The sequence below is a fragment of the Sardina pilchardus genome, chromosome 3 (genome assembly GCF_963854185.1).
Source record: "Sardina pilchardus chromosome 3, fSarPil1.1, whole genome shotgun sequence".
Taxonomy (NCBI): domain Eukaryota; kingdom Metazoa; phylum Chordata; class Actinopteri; order Clupeiformes; family Clupeidae; genus Sardina; species Sardina pilchardus.
Genome location: NC_084996.1, coordinates 8,220,785 through 8,243,364, shown reverse-complemented (window position 1 = coordinate 8,243,364; position 22,580 = coordinate 8,220,785). Strand labels below are relative to the sequence as shown.

Here is a 22,580-nt window from a genome sequence, read left to right as displayed (position 1 = left end):
AGGCTTTCAAGAGTAGCCACTAGAGGGAGCCAGCATATTTTGAAAGTTGTAGGGGACGGGTCAGATGTCTGAAAGTTGACTCCAGTTTAACCATTTCTGATCTACATGTAGGCCTACTCCTCTAATCTCCACTGGCTCCCCAGTGGCCAGAATTCAATTTAACATTTTCACTTTGACTTATAAGACACTGACAGGATCTGCTCCCTGCTATCTTAATTCAAGATCAAGATCAAGATATATCTCCAACCGCCCAGCGCCCACTGTGGTCTTCTGATGTGTGCCTGTCTGTTGTGCCGACCAGCCTCAATTCAAGACTTTTTTCCCTCAGTGATTTGTTGGTGGAATGAGGTGCCCATGATCTCCACTCATGTCATAGTTTTGGGTCTTTCAAGAGGGTAAAGGAATATCTATTCTATTCAACATGCACTTATAGTTTAAGCGTATGTGTCATGGTTTGTAACAGTAACCTGTTTAGTTATTTTCATTGGGCTATTGATTGTTATTGCTATTTTCCTTCGTCTGACCAACTTTCTATTTGTTTACTGTCAAATGTAATTATTGCATTGTGGTTATTTTGTAGGCTACCTATGTAGCTTTGAGTAAAAGTATCTTCCAAATACCATAACCAAAACCATATTTTTAACAAAGTGTTTTAACAAAGTATTTTTAACAACGCACAAATACTCAAAACATCATTCACTGTCATACTTTTCATACAACAAAAAACCCAATCACAATTCAAAACAAAACCATGAGGAAAACTGTTCAGGATTTCTAGACTGTGTGACGAGACACAGAAGCCGATCATTCTTTTGGTTATTTTTAACTATGTGATTTAAGGAGCAAATCTATTTCTAACTTGCATTCCTGGAAGGAGGGCTGTCATTTTTGTCATTTCCGTTTATGAATTAAAAAAACGTAGCTAGCAAAACAAAAAATTCACATATTCATCTATAGTGTTATTGTCAGGATTATCAATAAAAAAAAATGTTTTATGAGAGGTAAGGTGGATCAGAAAGGTGACTCAGTCACTGAGAAATGCTTTAGCTTTCTCACATTCAAAAAATAGGTGCAATAGCATTTCATCCACCACCAGGAGCACTTATGTTGGCATATTTGGTTAGCCTACAGTAATATTCACAGGGCATTTATGAAGTACAGGCGATGGAACAGACAATTTTACTGCATTCTTTACTTTAGTAATCATGTGACAAATAAACCTCCTTGTATCCATTAAGTATTTTGAACCACCCTCACTTTATTAATGCAGTATTGACTAGGTAACAACCTAGATCTGATGAATTTTTTGTCCACCACACTGCAAAAGTAACTGTTGTGCTACAGTGTCAAGCAAGAAACACTGTTGGTGAAATTTAGATAACTTGACAGATAATTTGGTCTGAACTGACAGTGATGGATTATGTGATGATGCTCTCTCTCAATGCACCAACAGATGTTTATTCAACATAGCTCTCAAGACTGTCAAGGTTATAGGCTGATCATATAACTAGGGCATTGGTGTTAGGCCTCCTCAAATCCACAGCTATTTCTGTAGTTTTTAAACAAGGCAAGATGCAGTCAACAATCACAAATTCAAGTTCCTATAAACTATTTTTCTCACATTCAGCAATCATCTCCTCACGACCACTAGCAGCCCATTTTGTGAATACATAAACCTCTCTCCCAGGCTCCGAACACTGGAAATAAATCAAGTGGGGGCAGCCTGTTCCCCAAAACAAAAATAAAATCATGCCTGGAGTTCCTGACCTAGCCTACCTCTGGCTTGTTTGATTTGATCCTTGGTTAAAATGTAGGCCTATGTTGTTTTGGACAAAGGCATCTGCTAATAAATTTAAATATAAACATAACTAAACACGACTGTAGGCATATTCCACCATTTAGGGAATTACACTCATTTTCCACCTCCCCTTGAGTTAAACTATTCCAGTTCATCCAGCCGTTCTGTAAGTCTGTCTGACGATAGGCTACTAGTTTTAGCTCTAGTCTAGCATAGATCATTGAATCTGATTAGACCATTAGCATCTCACCTGCTAGCATCACATTTTAAAGTGACTAAGATTTCAGGTAATTTTCCTATTTAAAACTTGCCTCCTCTCAAGTTAGAACAGTGTAATAAGACCAACGGAAAATGATTTTCTTGGCTGATTTGACATGGACAGCGTAATAATCAAGGAACACCATCGGCACAGCAGCACAATGATATCATGCAGCACCTGAAAATAGTTCCTATCGATGGCTTTGGTCCCTGTAGGCTAACTTCCAGCAACAAGGTTGAGCTGCAGCAGAGAAATTGGGTAGGATTATTATGCCTGAACGAGAGTATAGTTCTATACATTCTTCATTCACAAATAAGATTGGTGTCCTTATAGGTTGGATTTTTATTCTTTTTTTTTTTTTTTAAATATTATGCATCAAGATCAATTTCCAAAAGATGATTTTATATTCCTCTTTTTTTATATTCCTCCATTGTATTAGGGCCTCTTTAACTGTTTTCCTAATAAGTTCCTTCCAATCTCATAACAAAATGAAATGACTGAGAACACCACAACAACAACAACAACAACAACAACAACAATACTACGCCCCCACAGGCCTGCCCCTGCTGGTGAAGGGCTGACAACATTGCTGGTCTAATGTCAACTACTTCTTTTTTTGTTAAAGTCATATATGCCTACAGATACATCCAAGACACAAAGTACAAAATGTCTAGGTGCACAAATAAGATAAAACATAAGGACTGGATAACACCTTGGTGTAGAGTGCTGTACTGGGTGAGAGAGAGACAGACAGACAGACAGAGAGAGAGAGAGAGAGAGAGAGAGAGATGAAAACCGTTCCCCACAATTTCTCTGATCTTACATAAAAACTGCGGGTCTGCCTCGTGGAGGCATTAGGTAACAGAGATTTCAGCAAAGCCAAAGTAGCAATGGATCTCTAAAAGTATGTTAGGCCATTACCAGTTCTTATAATAAAATGCTTGGATAACAGTAAAGTATAGACATGGTCCAAAGCAGCAGTTTTCCGTGGTTAGAGGACAACATTGTTTCTCACCACTGCATATCCATAGCTATTCTCCCATCGGCTGACTCCAGTCAGATGATTGTGCAACAGATTACAGCCTCTGTTTTAAATAATTTAACATAACACAGACTGACCTCGACAGCTGTGATGTAAAAAAGATAGGCCTATACAAAAAGAGAGTACAATAAGGGTAAAACATATTTCAAAGGACAGTTCACATCCATGGACTGCTCAAACCGAGGTAAGGCAAACATCTCTGTTTTTACAGGGCTAAAACAGATTGAGGAGGGCTTTCTTTCCTTAAACACTCTAAATGCAATGGACTTGCCACACTGCACTTAAACACACTGCACTTTACCCCCTTCTCTCTCAATCTATTTTTTTATTTTCTATTATACATAGCTAGGGATACCTCTGCACAGAGAAGTTCAGCTGCTACATGTAAATGCCATTTCGCTACATGTTTTACATTGTATTTCGATGTAGTATTTCTTCAACTTTGCACTATTTTCATTACTAGAAGCAGTCGATTGAACTCGATTTTCATATAATAAGCTATTCAATTTCATTGTAAGTATTAACAAGTTAAGTTGTTTCTTTTCAGATGCATCCTTGCAAATAGAGCAGCAACAACATTTAACACTGACCATGACTGACACACATGAAAGGAGTGGAGTGGTCGACCAGAACAGATGCAGGCACCATTATCTCTCTTTCTTTCTTTCTCTCTGTTTTGTTCTACTCTGTCGCTCTTGCTGTTTGATAGGGGCTTTGGCCACCAACTCTCTCTCTCTCACACACACATCTCTGTCTCATATTTTTAATCATCACTGTAATCTAGGGGATTTTGCCGCACAAGCTGGATCCATATGGTGTTTAAGCCACACTGCTGCGACCTTCATCTGTGCTCTCTCTCACCCACGTAACAGACAGCAATAGACCACTGCAGCAGGGCCACAGAGACACAACTGATCTGTGAGAATATAAAAGCAGTAAGCACTATACGTGCTTTAATGCAAATGTGCAAACATTGGATTTAGCATTTGTTTGCCCAAAGCATTATATCTTAACCAAGGACCAAAAGAACCACACCAGTGAGATAGCTCACCCATCCCTTCTCAATCCCAAAGAAAATTCACAGATTATTTTTTGTTTGAAGGACGGGATGCTCCCATTTGGTTTGTTTCCAGAGCTTGGGCTGTCCACAAAGACCCTTTTTTTACAATGTATAGGCTACACACGGAATGTGCAGCTATATAGCGGATTGTAGGTAGATGATTGCGACATTTTTGAATGTGACAAATGTTATGGGCTTGAAATCATGCACAAAGGGTGACTGCACCTTCCCATCCTGCCTTGTGCGGTTATTTCATTCACGCTGCTAAGGCAGTCTGGAAACTAACACCCAAATTTTCGCCTGATGTTGGCGACCAATCACAGAACAGGGGAGAGAGCAAGACCATGATGAGCTATGCATGCACAGACGCATTTGATAGACATCCGTGGTGCCCAATGAACGGATCTGGGCATTTTTTCAAATACGAGAAAATGAACGTCTGGTTGCCAGACCACGTCTCATTTGAGAAGTGGTAGCCAGGCTAGACTGCGCCTTTAATACATCATAATTACAACCCCACTCAACACTCAAACCATTAGACAGAAAATAGCTGGGCCCATAATCCCAGCTACCTGAAAAAGTCTTTCACAGAAGGTGAAAACAAAACACATTATAAATGATGTGCTTGATCTGCTTGGACCATCCAGAAATAATCCAGGGTGAGTTTTTTTTTTTGTGGCTCACAGCCTTCTGGATTTTGTCATCAAATCTGATAGTTAAGCTGCTGGGCTGTGTGAAAGCTCGCTGATTAATTGGTGTGTAATCTCCACAGCAACAGCAGCAGATGTCCAACACTTGATGCAAACTCACAGTACTTTTCCTCAAGCACACAGATGAGTAAAACAACTCTGCAACGAATAGGCTATATGCGTGTGAGGCTGTTCAGGTTATTTGTTTCTGGTGGAGCCAGGTGTGTTTGAATCAGCCACTATTAATATACTTAGTGTCTACAAGGACCCGCTTGCTTGTTGCACATAGTGAATAAGTATGTTACCATGTGAAAGGATTTATGTGTTAAAATTGTTATATATTATTGACCAATACCTTCACTGTTGGAGTGAACATGTAAGGAGCAAAATAGAACAGAAGATGCAATTACAACACAGCTAACGCTCACCAGAAACAAATGAAGTATACCTACAAATGAGGTATACCTGAACAGCCTTCCGTGCTATTCAACGAAACACCCAAGGAAGGTGCCTGCATGACAACCCCAGTGAATTGCTTTTGAAAGCTGTTCTGTTGATGATGTCTTTGTCCACAAAGGTTGATTTGTTAGTGATTTTGTTTTCGACGGTAAAATAAATAGGCTTAGTTGTTGATTGGTGGATTAGCACTAAATGCACTAACATCTCTCCAGTGTATTAGAAATTGTGGCACACCTGTGCTCAGGTCAAGAGACAGGTCAGTTCTGTCATTTCAAACATCCTCATAACAAACCTTACAAATAGTTTTAAAATATTTTACAAATAGAAGCCACATAGGCATTTTATTCTACGTAATTTATTTTGGATAAAAGTGTAAACTTATTCTGCCTAAGGCACTGGTGTGTTGGTCTGAAGACTAAAATAATTTACTTCTTTGGTTTTCTTGTCTACATTTGCGGGGACAAAGAGTTGGCCTCATCAAACAGACACCTTTTAATGCAAATATTGATTTATCAAAGAAATAATAAAATCTTAACCTGCAATAATATGTTGATAAGGGATAATTTATTAACAATGTTTTGATAAAAAAAATAAAAATAAATAAGGACCAAACTAACAAAATCACCCTCAAATTATTCCTATAAGAAACATTCCAAGATTCTTCACCAATGAAAACTCATATTATGCACACTTATAGTCAGACCAAAAAAATCAAAGCTGTAACAGACAAGTATATGGATGACAGACTATTCGGTCAAATGAAAGAGATGACCTAGGAGCTCTACTTCACGATCAATGAACAAACACTAAACTAGAGCAGCAGAGAGCCAGCATGCTCACAGAACAGAGTTATCCAGTTAAATATTCATTGTGTCAGAGTATTTCATTACAAAGAGTGACTAGGATGTAGTGACTTCCCACAACTTACCACTCATTTGCAGGATGATTTGCTCAATTTGTAGGCTACAGTTAAATTATCTTTCCAGTTATCTTCAGAGTGTCAAAATGTGTCATTGCATTATATAGAAGTATATTTCATATAACATTAGCAGACCTATATATACGATCTGAGATAATAGGCTATGTCATAACAATGCCATTTGCAGTGTATAAAAGGGGACAATGAATAGTGTTTTGATTGACAAAACCTCAATTCATAGAAAGCTAAAGTGACAATAAAATGGCATTTCTCCCAAGCCTGATGTATGCAAATTGAGTTTTACCTCAAATGCCCTGAGATTACACACAGGTAGGGTTATGTGAGGTCACCATCACTGTGTTTCACAAACAGTGAGAAGATTTTCAAAGGTTCAGCCATTTAAGCATACAATTATAGTTCTGCCTATATAGATAATGTTTTCAAGGCTACAGTATGTGCCTTGGGTGTTATAAGTGGGATTGCCTCTATGTCCTTTTGGACATCATTGCTGCATAGCCTATTTACAACAGTTGCAATCCCCTACAATAGTCAAGCAACTGGAATCAAACTTGTGTACAAAAACAAATAAAAACGCGTTAAGCAAGTTGTGTTGCGATGGCAAAAGCACTTCTGAAGACCATACCGTCTCTCCCTCTCCTCTCCCTCACTTCTCCTGCAGGTCCTGCGCGTCGCCTTCTCTCCATCCCTTGGTCTTGGTCTTCTGTTTGCGATTGTGTTCAGCGGTCACCAGGGCCGCGATTACGGTCACCAGCACAGCGCCGGTGATGATAAGCACGGTGGCTGTCTCGGCCATGCAGAGCTGGCTGTCTATGCCGGCCAGCGAGGCGCCGGCCAACTGCCACGGCTCGCGACACGTCAGGTTGCGGTAGTCGTCCACGTGCAGGTGCCGCACGCTCAGGATCTTGCCAAAAACCCGGTGTAGGTCACAATCGCAGCTCCAGGGGTTGCCAGCCAGCTGCAGGTGCGTGCCGGTTGTGTGCAGGTTTAGGAAGATCTTGAACTTGAGGTGCTCCAAGCGGTTGCCCTCCAGGCCCAGCAATGCGAGGCTGTGGAGCGGTGCGAAGGCGTCCGTCTCGATTCGTGAGATGTTGTTGTGGCCCAGCAGCAGAAGCTCTAGGGCTGGTAGCATGGAGAAGGAGCCGTCACGTACCGTGCCCAGCCAGTTGGATTGCAGGTAGAGGTGCCGCAGACGGGACAGTCCCCGAAAGGCGCCGGGTCCTAGGTTGAGGATGTGGTTGTGGCTCAAGTCCAGCTTTTCCAAGCTCTCAAGGTGCTCCAGGCTGGGGGGGACCACCTTCTCCAGAGCATTATGATCCAGACGCAGATCCTTCAGAGAGGACAGACTCTGGGAGAAGTCCACCGGTAGCTCAGATATGTGATTACGGCTCATGTCCAGCTTTTCCAGGAAGGAGAGAGAGTAGAAAGCCTAGAAGGCCCCGATGGAAAATGTAGAGAGAGGTTAAAACATAAGATATCCACATTCAAGTGCACCGCAACTCTGTTTCAGAATAGATCTGAAAGAATGGTAGACTATTGAACAATGATTTCAGAATTATATCAATGGAGATCTGTCTGCGAATACATTTGAGCTATACAATGGAGTACATTTTACAGGCTATTCAACTGTATACACCCAAACATTCAGGCCTAGGCCTACTTTGCGAATGCCTATAGGTTGCGTGTAACATGAACTGTATAATTTAAACAAACAGTATTACAGTTTTTTACGATTGTTTACACACTAAAATATTTTTTTTCACACAATTAGCAAAATTTTACTCCAAGGAGCAAAACACCTCCACACATTTGCACAACATTACACACAATGTCTGCTTCACCCTTTTTGCAAAACATTACACACAGTGATTTGTAAAACTCTACACACATTTCCACACCTTAGACACAGATAAGGATTGTGAGGTTACTTCCTTGTCATTACAAAGCCCCGGATTGCCAATGACTACACTAATGAACGAATTGGATCATCACATCCACCAGGTGTGTAAGCACACATGAGCAAAATTGAAAACGCATCACTCAGGTGCGCTATACAGTCTTGTTGCTTTTGCAGTAGTTGCTCTTCAGAGTCAAAGTGTATGTAGCCTACTTTATGCAGTAGTTTTTGTTTGTCTACAGATTTTATTTGTTCAATTGATTTCATTGTTGGTTAATTACTGTAACTGATTATGGTTAGAAATACTGTAAGTATTGAAAGAAATACTTGAAATATTCAGTCTACAGCAGTCTTCAGTGTTGTACAGTGCAAGTGCAAGTTTATAGACCTATTTATATACACTTTCCCTATGTCGAACTAATCATGAAGAATGTTGTGGGTTTGTCACTATTTTTTGGACATCTAAATGATCCCTTAGATAACAATGTCTGGGCAAAAATATAGCACATGCTATTTCCTCATTTTTCTTTTTACAAATGCGTTTTGCATTTATCACTGCAGTGTGAAACTGGCTGCAATAGTGTCTGATCATTGAGGACTGTGTTTGTTAAATGACAACTAATAGCATTTTTACAAATATGTGTATATGTTTTGACTGAAGTGTGTATGTTTTGACTGAAGTGTGTATGTTTTGACTGAAGTGTGTTTGTTTTGACTGAAGTGTTTCATTTTGCAAATAATCTAGGAATTATGCAAAATGAGTGTGGCGTTTGGATGCCTGTGCTTAAATTTTGTTAAAAAGAACTCGGTTTGAAAAATTGTGTGTAAGCAATTGGAAAAAACTGTAACGTCAAACATTGCCAACCTGTGGGTGAATCTGCTGGATATGACTGTCCGAAAGGACCAGAATCCGCATGGACCAAAGTCCGGCGAATGTCCTGCTCTGCAACTCTGTCAAGACGTTCCCACCGAGGTCCAGGAGCCATGTGCCATGTGGCAGTCCGTGAGGCACGCTGGTAAGCTTTCTGGCGCGACAGTCTACCAGGTCTGAGTGCTCATAACACTGACATATGTACGAGCATAACCTGGAACTTCCCACTGAAGAAAGACCGACTAGTAGGAAAATGAAGACCAGCATATTCAGTTTTGGAAACGGTATGATATGTATTTTGAAACGGTTAGACTACCTCTTCGGGTGACCTTACTCCGTTTTATCAGTGAGTTCAAGGAGTAGCCTACTTCCATTGTCTATGAGGAACTGCTGTTGACGAACGATGCCTCTGTAGAATGAAACCATACGGAGGATGAGATCAGTGTTAAATGGCTTTCTTCAGATGGAACTTACATAAAATGACGAGCAACAACCAAAATATCCACCCAGCACCCCATGTCATAGATGTTGCCTTAGCCTAATGATGGAATGGACGCTTATGAATGCATTTTGAACAAGTTAAGACTAAAATGTACGTTACCTTGTGTTGCCCATGTTGAAATCCTCGTTTGATCTCATTGCGTCCGTGCACATCAGTGCGCATCAACTTTACGCATGCACGCACTCTCCCCGAATCTATCCGTTCGGACGCAGTCTCTCGTTCTCTATTGGAGTATGGGCTCTAATCCTGTAATCTCTCCCTGTAGATGTACCATTATGCCATCATGCCCTCATGCCAGACGTCTCATCATGTTGGACCACTCATTGTTGACTTCCCTGAACAAATGCGTCCAAGACGTATGCGCTATATTGGCTTTGTGCGTTTAGAACACATGCATGTAAATGTGTTCCATGCACGTTTTTTTTAAGGTAATGGGGTTAGATACATGACCTTTCAGCTGACCCACAATTTCATATAATTATTTTTGCTATATTATGTAACTGCCGAAGCGTGTGTAGTCCACACTAGGATAAACCTTTAATGCGCGTGTATGGGGAGCGCAAGTTAAGATTTCCCTTGGCCTTTATAAGCCTTAAATGGATGTTCCATGGTCATTCCCCAGAAGAGAACTGAGCCTTCTCCTTACCCTAATGGCACAATGGACAGCACAAAAACGTAGATGGATGTAGACAATCAGTGGAACGTGACACCCTCGTGTGTTTAAATTATAAATAAAATATAATTCTGCCCTAGCGCATCCCCTTTCCGTCTGTAGGATGGAACAATCATCACATGACACTTAATCTTAGACGATTTAAAAGGGAGAGGGGCCACCACAACGAGCTGGTCGTTATGACTGACATGACTGCTTTAACAGTGACAGCGCCAGACACATGTCAGATGAGAAGACGATGACAACTCCTGAATTCATCCTTCTCTAGGCCTACTTAAATCGCATGCAAAACAACAATCGGCCAAATGGTCATTCTCGGATGTCATTTACCAATTTCCATGTTAAAAAAATTACCGATAGGTCCAATTACTTTTTAAATTAACTTCCGTATTTTGCTACTTCACTTATCGTTTGTGTTTGCATTAAGGCTACATAAAGAACGTGGACTACATGAGGCAGGTTCACATTTTGGACCTAAGGGGGGAAAGATTCTGCGATTCTACGCCATCTGTTGGCCACATATGCGTATTCACATTGCCTTACTGAATTCAGCCACATTTTCGTGTACATCATGTGTGTTGTAATCAGTCCAGGGTTATAATCTTTAGAGTTTAAGTAATTCCAGAGAAGGTTGATCTTTGATAATTCCTTATGAAGGACACTGTAGCAAAGATGAAAACATTCAACTTAGCTCTTCAGGTTAACAGGTCTTGAATTTCCCCTTGGGGATCAATAAAGTATCTATCTATCTATCTATCTATCTATCTATCTATCTATCTATCTATCTAGGTCTGTTACCTTTTAAGTCATGACTGACCAGCTAATCCATAGACAAGAAAACCATACATCAAAGAGAAGGATTGTTTTCACTTTTTTATTTTAATGTTACTATTGAAAAATAAAAAATAAAATACTGGGAAAGAAACCTAGGCATCGGCAGCCTCGTTCATACACGCACACACACTCACGCACGCACATACACACTCACACCGTGAGGTCGGACTGGTTCACAGCGTGGGAGCGCATCTCTCGGCTTCTGTTCATTGATAGTGTCCGGGGAGGGGGCGGAGGGGGGGGCGGGGGGCTGTTAGGTCATGGAAGCGTAAAAGGGGCGTTGGGTTGAGCCAGGGTTGATTCTTCCTCTTCGTTTCACGTTCTCCGCAAAAAAACGGCCATCACCACAACAGCAGCATAGAAAGCAGAGCGAGAGAGAGCGTTGACTAGCCCGGTCTTCACTGGCTTTCGCTTGGATGTTTTGTTCTTTTGGAGAAAAAAAAAAAAAAGGCCAAAAGAAGCAGCAGGAATGCATCGAGGGGAGCTTCCCACACCTCACAGGTGAAAATGTCGGTCAAGGATGGAGTGGGGAAGAGCTTAAAAACAGAAAAGAAAGAAAAACTACCGTGGTCCCGTCGTGGAAGAAGTATTGTAATTTAGAGTCGAGGACCATTATGGAAGAGATCGGTGTTTTGAGCAAGCAAAGGGGGGGAAGGGGGGGGGGGGGGCGTAGCCCTATGTTGTGGATGGGTGGGAAGAAGGGAGGGAGGGCACCATGCTCCCTCTCCTGAGGTGTACCATGAGAAAGAGACTCAAAGATCAGCTCAAAGATCAGTCACTGAAACTCATGTCCTGTCCCTTTCTGTAAAGCCCTTCCTCAACAAAACATAGGGAAAAAAAAAAAAAAAAAAAAAAAAACAGAACTGTCCAACTTCTCATCTGGATCAAACTCATTCAGGAAAAGTGGGCAAAATATAAAGAGTTACAAAAAAACAAAACCTTTTCCCCTCGGAAGTGAGGGATGACACTGTTACCTTCAGCAGAACCAGTCAAGGGAAAAACAGACCTGCCCATGCAAGTACACTCCCATGTCCTTTTCCACCCTTCACACGCGGAACTGACTTCCTGTCGGCTGATGGCTCCAAACAAGTGCCGCTTGCAGCTGCGCTTTTTAAACCCTGCGCACCACTCTCAGTCACGCTGTAAACACAGGGTCCTTGCAGTCTTCCGTCCGCTGCGTTTCAAAGCCACCTTTTTTTGTCCTTGGTTGTCATATAGTTGTTTTCAAAGGGCAAATGTGGGGACAGAGGCAGGGTGACGAGACGGAAATCAAATTGTGTTCCTTCTGCTGCTCATGTTGATTGATGGAGATGGGGGGATGAGAGAGAGAGAGAGAAAGAAAGAGAGAGAAATGTATAGAGGGAAGGAGATGAACAAGAAGAGAAAGAATGAACAGATGAGCTCATGTGTAGAGCTCAGGAGAGGAGTGGGGTTACTGGTGTTTGGCCGAGTGGTTGGGGTTGGGGTTCAAGGTAAGGAGGGGCAGGGGGGTAGATATTTATTTAATTAAATTATCTTTCTTTAAAAAAAAAAAAAAAAAACAGAAAAAAAACCTTGGGGGATAGTTTCCCCTCCTCCTGATAACGGAGGACGTGCTGGTCTGCCCTCGAGAACAGATCGACATTAGACATCTCATCGAGACCTCATCCAATCCCTACCCCCCTCCCACCCCGACGGAGACACTGCTGCTCAGGCTGTGGAGAGCAGAAACAAAAATCAAATGGGGGGGGGAAAAAAAAAACTTGGAAGGGGGAAAAAAAGGAGGAACTGCCTTCGCCGTGGTGGTGTTGATCTTTCTTGTCGTCTGTTCGTCTGTCTGTTTGTTTGTTGGTTGGTTGGTTGGTTGCCTCTGCTCAGGATGATAACGTGGAGGAGTCCTTCTGTGTCTGCTGTGCTTGTGGTCGCGGAAGGGACTTCTGACTCTCTACGTCCCGGAAATGCTTCTCAACCTGCAGATAATGAGAGGTCAAGAGGGAGGGAGGGAGGTTAGCAGAGAAGCCAAGAAGGGAGAGAGTGTGTGAAAGGAAAGAAAGCCAAGATAGAAGGAGGCCAAGAGAGGTAGAAATGCCACAGTGATGTGACATAGAATAGTGCAAGAGAAAGTAGTAATGAGAAAAGGTCAAGACATCACCCACTGAACTCTTGAACCAAAGGCACATTCAACTGATATTTGGTCAGCAAATACTCTGAAAGCTGTGATATATCCTAGAGTTATTCAGATAAAAATGTCCATACACGAATCTCTCAGTGAACACATCAGTCAATCATAGTTTGCTCAATGCACAACCACTCTCACAATCAAATGGGCACTTTTAAACAAGCGAGCCGCACACACAGAGTAAACATGTAGATGGGTATGGGTTTTCAGATGTTCACTATAGATGACATGCGTGAGTGAGTGTCTGAATATACTGTATTATGGGTGAAATTGACATATCAGACTCACTATTTTGCGTACGTGACTTAAAGCGCTCCCCTCCTTGCCCTTGCAGTTGTCCACCTGGTAAGGCGGGGAGACGACCACGTCATCCATCACAATGATGTTCTTCTCCTGCCACCGACAGTCTTTGATACTGCAGAGAAACATCAGAAAATATTGAGGATGTCAACACACGTTTGCATATGTGATGTGCACACAAACACACACACACACACACACAGACACACAGACACACGAAGAGTCTGTGTGTGAGGAGGAGGATAAAGAGGGAAAAAATGTGTCCATGTGATCATGCCACACACATATAAGTCAGATATTCATCTTTTTGTGTGATTTTTGAGGACAATTTCCCCTCTTCTTTTCTGAGTGTAATGCACTGGTAGGCTGGGTGAACCCTGCCTGAACTTCCGGCGAATTTGGATTTCGCCCGGCAGCTCAGGCTGGAAACCTCCCTACCGTCTACCTCCCCTGTTCCCTGCCAGAACCTTTGGCTCCAATCAGAAACTAGCATCCAAAAGACACACTGGATCGTTGGTCTGATTGGTTGAAGGACTATCCAAGCGTACAGAGTCATTTGAACGATGCCCATTGATCACGCTTCTTGTACAGTAGAAACAAAGCGCAGCCTCCCCATACTAATGTTCAATCCTAAAAGATTGAGCTTAGTATGGTGATAGCCAGACTAATGCACTGGGGTGATAGCAAGCACTTACACTTACAGTGCCTATAAAAAGTATTCAGTCACCCTTTGGATATTTCCCCTTTTACTGCTTTCATAAATTACATTTCGATCAATTCAATTTTGCCTCTTTTTTCTACAAAGTAATGTTAATTGACTACAAATATATGATGCAAATATATATAATAGATATACTGCAATTTTACTCCATTTTGCTTTTGCTCAAGCTCTGTCTAGGTAGAAGGGGATTGGGTGTTAACAGCCCTTTTCATGTACAGCCACAGATTTTCTATAGGTTTGAGGTCTGGGCATTGACACAACCACACCAGAACATTCACCTTGCTGTCTTTAAAACATTTCAGAGTAGTTTTCATTGTAAGTTTCAGCTTATTGTCCTGCTGGAAAGTAAATATTCTCCCAAGTCGAAGCTCTCTTGCAGACTGAATCAGATCATCCTCCAGAATTTCCATATATTTCACTGAATTAACTCTACGATTACCTTTAACAAGCCTTCCAGGGCCTGCTGCTGAGAAGTATTCCCACAGCATGATGCTGCCACCACCATGCTTAAAATTAGGGATGGTGGGTTTTTTGGTGATGTGCAATGTCACCAAATATAGCATCTAGTCTGATGGCCAAAAAGCTCAACTTCAAGGTCAAATGGAAGGTTGTTTGATTAGACTGGAGTCTCCCAGCTGTCTTTGGGCAAACTTTAAATGAGCCGAGAACAGCTTTGCCACTTGCCCATAGAGCTTTGACTGCTGAACAACTTGGGCAAAAGTTGTATGTAGTTTCTCCCATCTCAGCTTATGAAGCAATTCACTTCTTCAGAGTGGTCACAGGTGCCTTGGTGGCTTCCCCCACCATTATTCTTCTTGAATGGTCATTCAATTTGTGGTAACAGCTCCAGGGGAAGTTTTTTATATCCACCCCTCACTTATGCTATGAGGGTTTATTTTAGTTGTTTGGAGTGTTCGTTTGTCTTCATGGTAGAATTATATAGCCAGGTAATACTAACTGACCAGTGACTTGACCTTCCAGACACAATGTCTTTATATAATTCTATACTATACACATTTACTGCACTGAGGCGATCTTCATAATATTTTTGACTACTAGCATCAATTGGCCGACCTGCTTTCCATTTAGGTCAGGCACTGGTCAGGGATGAACATTTATGCAATCCCTTATTTTTCATTATAGACTAATTAACATCATTTTGTAGTAATTTGTTTTCACTTTGACATTAAATAGGATTTTTTTTTTTGGGGGGGGGGGGTCAATAGACCAAATTATATTGATCAATATGACATTGATAAAAGCCGTAAAAGGGGGAATATGGGGGGTGAATACTTTTTATAGGCACTATAAACCTGTAAACTCACTTGATCCACATCCGATGTGCATACTTGGCACAGTATTGTCCTTTAGGTTCTGACAATCACAACAGTCAATTTCTAGAAGAGCTCACCTGGAAATAGTTACACTTTATATTGTGTGTGCATACGTGTATACATGTTTGGTTTGGTTTTGATGATTGGTTTGTATTTGAAAATGTCAACAACAATTTCATTCCTCCTTTCTGAGAAACGGCATTCTGTCATGACAAACCAGCACAATTCTCTTTTCTATTTTTGGTTCAATCACTGCTGAAAAATATCAATACAAAATTAAACCTTCCAGTTAAGCCTTTAGTGAAGAATAGACCACTGTTTGGGAGTGTGAAGGAGAGAGAGAATATGTTTGGTCTCTGCCTTGGTGTGTAGCATTTGTAGACCCAGATTTGTGCTTAACTGTACTGTAGTTTAAGCGTAGACTGTGCATCACTTCTATGTTTGTTTATAATATTTGTTTAGTGTTTGTTTACAGTATCTGTGAATGGACTGTGCCTTACGTTTTGTGTATGGTCTGAAATAGCTGCTGACCCTCCAAGGAGACTCCAGCACTAATTGCATAAGCTTGAGACAACTTGTCTTCTTTCTCCATCCGGGCTCTATTGGCAAGCTACAGGAAACACAAACACAAAAATTAACGTCAACAACTAGATCACCACAACAACAATCCAAAGTAAACCAAATAGACCATAGTGGACTAACTCACCAAGTGGAACAACTCAGATGCCAAAATAACTTGCGTACTTCATAACTACCAGCATGCATTAAAAGCTTATCATATTCTACTGGTTGGACTGTTCAGTTTCTCCACGTATGTTTAAGTTTTAAGGTAAGCTAATACTTTTTCTCCTTGGGACAGGCCCTTTTAAGTCTTGGAGTCGAAAAACCTTGGTATTGAGATGGTCAGTCAACTTGAATGCAAGAGTTTTAATAAAATGTGTACTAATGATGCTAACCGGATTTAACAATAATTCAGCTAGTCATCTTAAATAAAAAAACAAAATAAAAAATAAACACAATATGTGGTGGCCGGTGCTGAATCTGTGGCGCACCGCCACAAATTAGTCTATGTGTGGGAAACACCGAACCGTTACACGAAATCTTTGCCGTTACCTTGTTGACATTCAGCGAGGCTAGCGGGGGCGGAGTTTCCGTGCGGTCAGTGATGATGTCGACCTCCGACACGTAGGCGAGGTTGATCAAGACTACATCATGCAAGTTGGGCTTTCCACTGGCAGCAGGACACTCTGTGAGGGGGGTTGTGAGTTAAGGACCACCACAGGGGAACTCTTCACGGGATCTCATTAAAAGAGGTGTAAGTGTAGGTGTGTGTGTGTGTGTGTATGTGTGTGTGTTTAGATTTGAGAGAGGATCGTGTGCACAAGAGATCAGGAGAATGACAAAAAATGTCAGTGTTTGTGTCGACATATCAGGTGAAAATAGCAGTACAAGAGGTATGACTGTGAGACTGACACACAGAAGAGAAAGGAGAAGTTGGGGCAGAAAGACTAAATTATTGCAAACTGGACAGAAAAAAATAGGGCAGTAAAAGCCAAGTGCGCATCATTTGTTCTGAGAAAAACATTACAACCTATTGGTGTCTTGCCATTCCCAAGACAAAACAATCCTTCCCTGAATATTATCCAACTCTTTGTATATACACTCAAATATAACACGGTAACCAACCAATGTGTTATTACCTTGGAATTGCTAATACTCACATCATGCAACTTAAGCACTACATGTGGCTGTATGAGTACTTGTGTCTATTGAAAATTAATTACACAAATAATAATATTGTATGGATGCAAGTTTAAAGCTGCCATCGGCAAGCCTTCAAAATTCCGAGTCTAAAGTCGGAAAATTCAAACTGATACAACTTTCAGGTCCCTCCCCCAACCTCTTTAAAGCTCCAAACTGCCCCCCAAACCCCTCCCCCTCTGGAGACGTGGTTGTGTACGTGAGCAGCAGAGTAGCAACGGTTGGATAGCAGTGTGTGCACAAGCTGTGACTGACAGGTAGCGATTCCTCCCCCTTAACGTGATTGCTTAAACAAAATAGGGAGCACTCGATTTTTGCAAGCACGATTACAGGCTTCAGAGGGAGCTAGAGAATTCGGGATTTTTCTTAATCAGCCTATTTAATATTCTACCTCCAGAATCCCATGACAGTTCAAGCTAATATGACTAAAAAAATGCTGCCGACGGCAGCTTTAAGAAGAAACACTTTTTTAATGGGATGCTAGATGTGAGCCCATAGTAGACACAAAAGAGCTCAACTCTGACACCTCTGATAATCAAAGCATTGTCAAGGCCATGGCCTCGCCACAAAGAACCCCATTCAAAGCCAGACTTCCTTCTAAGAGCTATAAAAATGGTTTCCCCACTCCTCCCACCCAACACGCACCACATTCTATCTGTCAAGTTCAGCGCCGAATGCAAAATGGCCGCCCCCAACGTGCCGAGTGTAACCTTTAGCGGTAGTCTTGGTAACTAGCCTAGAGGGTGTTTGGCCCAAAGGGCCTGAGGAGACAACACAACAATGGAACTGTTGGGTCCAGGCCGTTCAAAGATGGAGGAGGGTAAGAGGACAGAAAGGGAAAAAATAGAAAGAAAGGAAAAACACAGACAGGGTTAAATCTTCTAAATGTGCCATCAAGGCTGGCTTGCAGTAAATAGCTGACATGTTAGCAAATTAGCAATTGGCTATAAATGCAGAAACTGAGGGCACTTTGAGTGCTTGCCCCTTCAGTCAGAGAGCTTTAAGTATAATCTCAGTCCATCATGCAAGAACATCACAGGATCACTTTTTTGTTTCTGCCTGCCTACGCTAATTTCATTAGTCTTTGGAGGTGTGCCATCTACAGACAGTGACCTTTTGACTACAAAAGGTGACCCCCTGGCAAAGGCTTTAAAACCTGAGGCAAAAGGACCTCATACTAGTCCCAACGTGTTTTGTTGGTATGCTTTTAGTACCACAGTATCAAAGGTGTTAACTTTCACTAGTGTAATTGCATACACTACAGGTTGGAACTAGCTACTGAATTAACTAAACCACAGCCTTTCCATGGATTTTCTAAGAGAATAGTGAAGATGTCACACAACGACATTTCATAGCAGAAATCTAAACAACAAACCATTACAAATGTACATTGAAGAGTACAAAATGACACACACACACACACACACACACACACACACACACACACACAAAGTAGAGCACTAGGCCACTGGGAGAGTGTGGACAACTTGCATGACCCAAAGCTGCTAGTAACTGTAGATATACAAAGGTGGGGTATCCCTGAGAGTGGTCAGCATTGAGTATTTCTATGTAGCTCTTTATATTCATTGTTTTTCACTGAACTTTCAGAAAATGTGCATGATGTATCATTATTGTGATAATGTGATGCATCATGACTGACACAAATGCTGTTACTATCTGATATCTATCTGACAAAATTCTACCCTCACACACTGAAACCTGACAACCTGACACATAATCAGCGCCCTCCTTCAACCCGGACATGTCCCCCTGATATCTGACATGATGCTCTAGGGCACTACCCCTGACAGAGGTACATCCTGGTCTTCAGAAACGTGACACATACAGGAATTTAAGCATGTTCATGTTGGCACATAGACAACATAAATCAAAACAGAACACAACCGTATCATGTGCATGAGCACAACTACTCCAGGGCAATCTTGAGCTACAGTAAATTAAAACACAACAAAACAATCATTAATACGGTTTCTGGCTCCCATCCTTATCCTACTTCAATGCTAAACATATGCATTGCACAGTGGATGCATGGTAAGTAGTAAAGGTGCAAAGGTTCCGATGCAATGGCTTGGGTCTGTCTTGTATGACCATCTTCGGCCTGTCTGCTGGATTAAAATTGGGGATATTCAATAAAACGATAGGTGCCATGACAGTCAACAGGTACCTCGTACTACTACACCCTGGCTGCCACTAACAAAAACGTAGGCCTACGATTTTTTTTAGGTCGATTTATAGATTTCGGACTAGAAAATGTCGCAGCACCCCCTCTCACAAACAAAGGCCGGGAGATAAGAAAATAACGTGTGAACAAGACATGGAATGATGCAACTCGATACTGGCATGCAGCCAATAGCTGCTCAGTAGGCACATTCTTATTTGATCTGACATTGGCTTGCTATGCATAATCACAGTCAGCAAAATGTGTACAGCTCCTGATGAATTTCTGACATACACTGTATGCGTACACTGTATGCGTTATTGTGCGTAAGATCGAAATGAAAGTAAAAGGTGTAGTAGTAGTAGCCGGAGCACATATTGCGCTTTCTCCTCGCAATCAATTACCTGGCAGGACACCTAAGCTAAGCTTGCTGGTCAGATAGTTAGCCAGCTAAAGTTCAGCAGCACATAGTATCATTAACGTTACCTAGCTAGCAAATTCAGGGACGTAACGAACAGCACAACGTGCATAATATGGTGTGCGTATTGCGTATGGCTAGCCAGCTTAGACAGCGAGCAAATGAATGTTAGCGGCCTCGACAGAATAGTCGTCAGAATCGTCAGGGGATCTTTAGGTTGTCGGTCGGTATGTAGCAAGCTAACTAACGGGCTTGGCATGCTAACTTGCTAAGGTTAACGTTGTCTGGCTTAACCTAACGTTCGCCTGTCACCTGAAATCTTAAAAGACATCACTGACTATGCTAAATGTACTTAGGAAAAGAGGAGCCATCTGAATTAACATACATTGGTAGCCATAGAATGATGCCCAAAGTTTCCACTAAAACAGTACCGTTAGCCGACAGAAAACGACTGTCAAGCACTACTAAAACCATTACGCCCCTTTACAACTGCCATATAGTGATCCTGGCACTGCAAACATACTTGCCGTAGCTGCTGGCTAGCTAGCCATCATAGCAAGGTGGCTAAGCTGCTAAAATGAAACCTGGTGAGAGTTGGCAGATACATTCACGAGTCCAGAGCATAGACAAGAAGAGACCTTGCCAACTATTAGCTAGCAACGTTAGATAGCAAAGAAAGCAGTCACTGCCATCCAGAGCCAAACAATTGGTCAAATATTGTCCACACTATACAACATTACAAACAACAGTGGAACAAACTCAAACCTGTATAACCTTTGACATTATCTGACAATGGTTTACTAACTCGGAGTAGATGAAAAGCTAATCAATGTTAGCTTGCTAGCAGATGTCCCAACTACGCTTGCGCGGATCTCTATTTGGCAAGAGTGACCAGTAACCCCAGGCCTCCTCTGCAAACGAAGACACAGCCAAATCAGTGACAGCGTGAAATACCAAAGGATACTCAAGGTCAGCATCTTCGATTGGTAGTCAAAGGCGAGAACCTCTCCTTGCAATCGCTGTCCCAAGCATGTAAGACATGAGACATGGCTCCCAACGTTAAAATACTCCCCCGGTCCAGGAGCCGCCATCTTCTCCGCCAGGAAACCGGAGCGCCAGCTTTGCGTAAACATACGTAATCACGTCACTGGCCAAGGGTGTGCCTCAAGCATCGGGATGAATGGACCTTATGAATGGTCGGAAATTCATTAGGCCCATTACGAAAGGTATGGACATCGCCACGTTCCATGGCAAGTGATTAACGCTGCTCTGCGAAATAAATATTTGCCCGTTTAAAAGTGGACAGATAAGGTACTGGTAGCCTACTGAAATGGACTGACAGTGATAAATCAATGTGAAATTAAATAGCTGGCAGGTGATTGTAAATTAAGCAGGCTGAATTAAATTGTCAATGCAGATGCAGACTGCTGGTAAACCCCAAAGTAGAAGAAATTGCTTGTCAGGTGACTGTAAAATAAATAAATAAATACATAAAGCATAGGCCAATCCATTAGACATATATTATCAGCTGGTTTTAATGGCAGAAACCAGGAATGACCTGTAGAAGGCTAGAGAAAGAGGATGGAACTCAACGTGAATGAATGCCAGAGAGAGGGTTGAGATTTGCAGCAGAGGACCAACAAAGGTGAAAGGACCCACTATAATCTCAAGGTCAATCAGGCTATTACAGCCTTAGTTCACCATGTTGACAGTGTAGGTTACTCAACACACTCAAAGAGAGAGGGCAACATGGGTTCACCTTGGCTCAACCATGCAGTGCTGTCCTTTTTGCTTTCACTAGGAGAAATTAAATGCTGGATAGTAGGCTATAGTAATAACGCTGAATTGTTCCACTATACTCTTTTCCAATGTGTTTTTTTAGTGAAATGAATTTAGAGTAGGGCCTATGTAAAGACTTGCAGTGAATCCTTGACATATTTTCACATGCATAAAGCCAATCAATGACTTGATTTAAAATAAAAGGTGTCCTCTCTCCCTGCTGAAAAAAACAGCTTGACATTGACACGTTTATTCTGGTAGCTGGTTTTAGCTGGTCTTTGTTGGTTTTCTTCCCCCTTTTGTTAGTCTCTGTTGGTGTAGCTGGTTGGACCAGGTGGAGTAAGAAGATCATGCTGGTGACCAGCCTGCCAAGCTTGGCATTGTTGGTGTAAGATGGTCATGCTGGGTGGCCAGAAAGACCAACATAAGCTAATATGGCCAGTTAAACCAATGTAAGTCCAGCAACACAAAATGACCATCTTGAGGGAGTGCGACAAGGAAAACCAGCTGAATTGCCTTTTTCATAATTGGGTAAAGCACCTGAAAGTATGTCTTCGTAAGAGTTTTGCTGTCCTAGCTGATCAACCATTATAGGGTGATCAAATAAGTCGGTCAACAAGCTGGTCAACCATGCAGCAAACCACCATAAGCTGGTCAGGTAGTTTTTTTCAGCAAGGCTACTTCCTTCTTTTAGTCTATCTCCAACACAGACAAGTAGCAATTGTACTCAGTGTATGATGTACAGGAGCAGTGATTTGCTTTATTGAGTTTTTGGACCAATAAACAACAGGCACCTAAAAAAAGAGAGAAAGGAAGAAAGAAGAATTCATGGCCAACAACATTAAAATGAAAGCAATCAGAAAGGGTCTTTAAAATGTACACAGACACCCAAAATAATACAAAGTATGA

At 41.7% G+C, this 22,580-nt stretch overlaps 1 protein-coding gene across 1 annotated transcript; it reads right to left on the bottom strand.

Annotated features, from left to right (window-relative positions):
- Positions 1-11,047: 11,047 nt before the first annotated feature.
- On the bottom strand, positions 11,048-21,030 carry lsm12a (LSM12 homolog a). The gene is made up of 5 exons (XM_062531628.1): positions 20,857-21,030; positions 16,648-16,781; positions 16,035-16,144; positions 13,468-13,594; positions 11,048-12,970 (listed from the first exon to the last, which is right to left on the bottom strand). The coding sequence occupies exons 1-5, from the start codon at positions 21,023-21,025 to the stop codon at positions 12,875-12,877; spliced, it is 636 nt and encodes a 211-aa protein (XP_062387612.1). The 5' UTR covers positions 21,026-21,030; the 3' UTR covers positions 11,048-12,874.
- Positions 21,031-22,580: the final 1,550 nt, after the last annotated feature.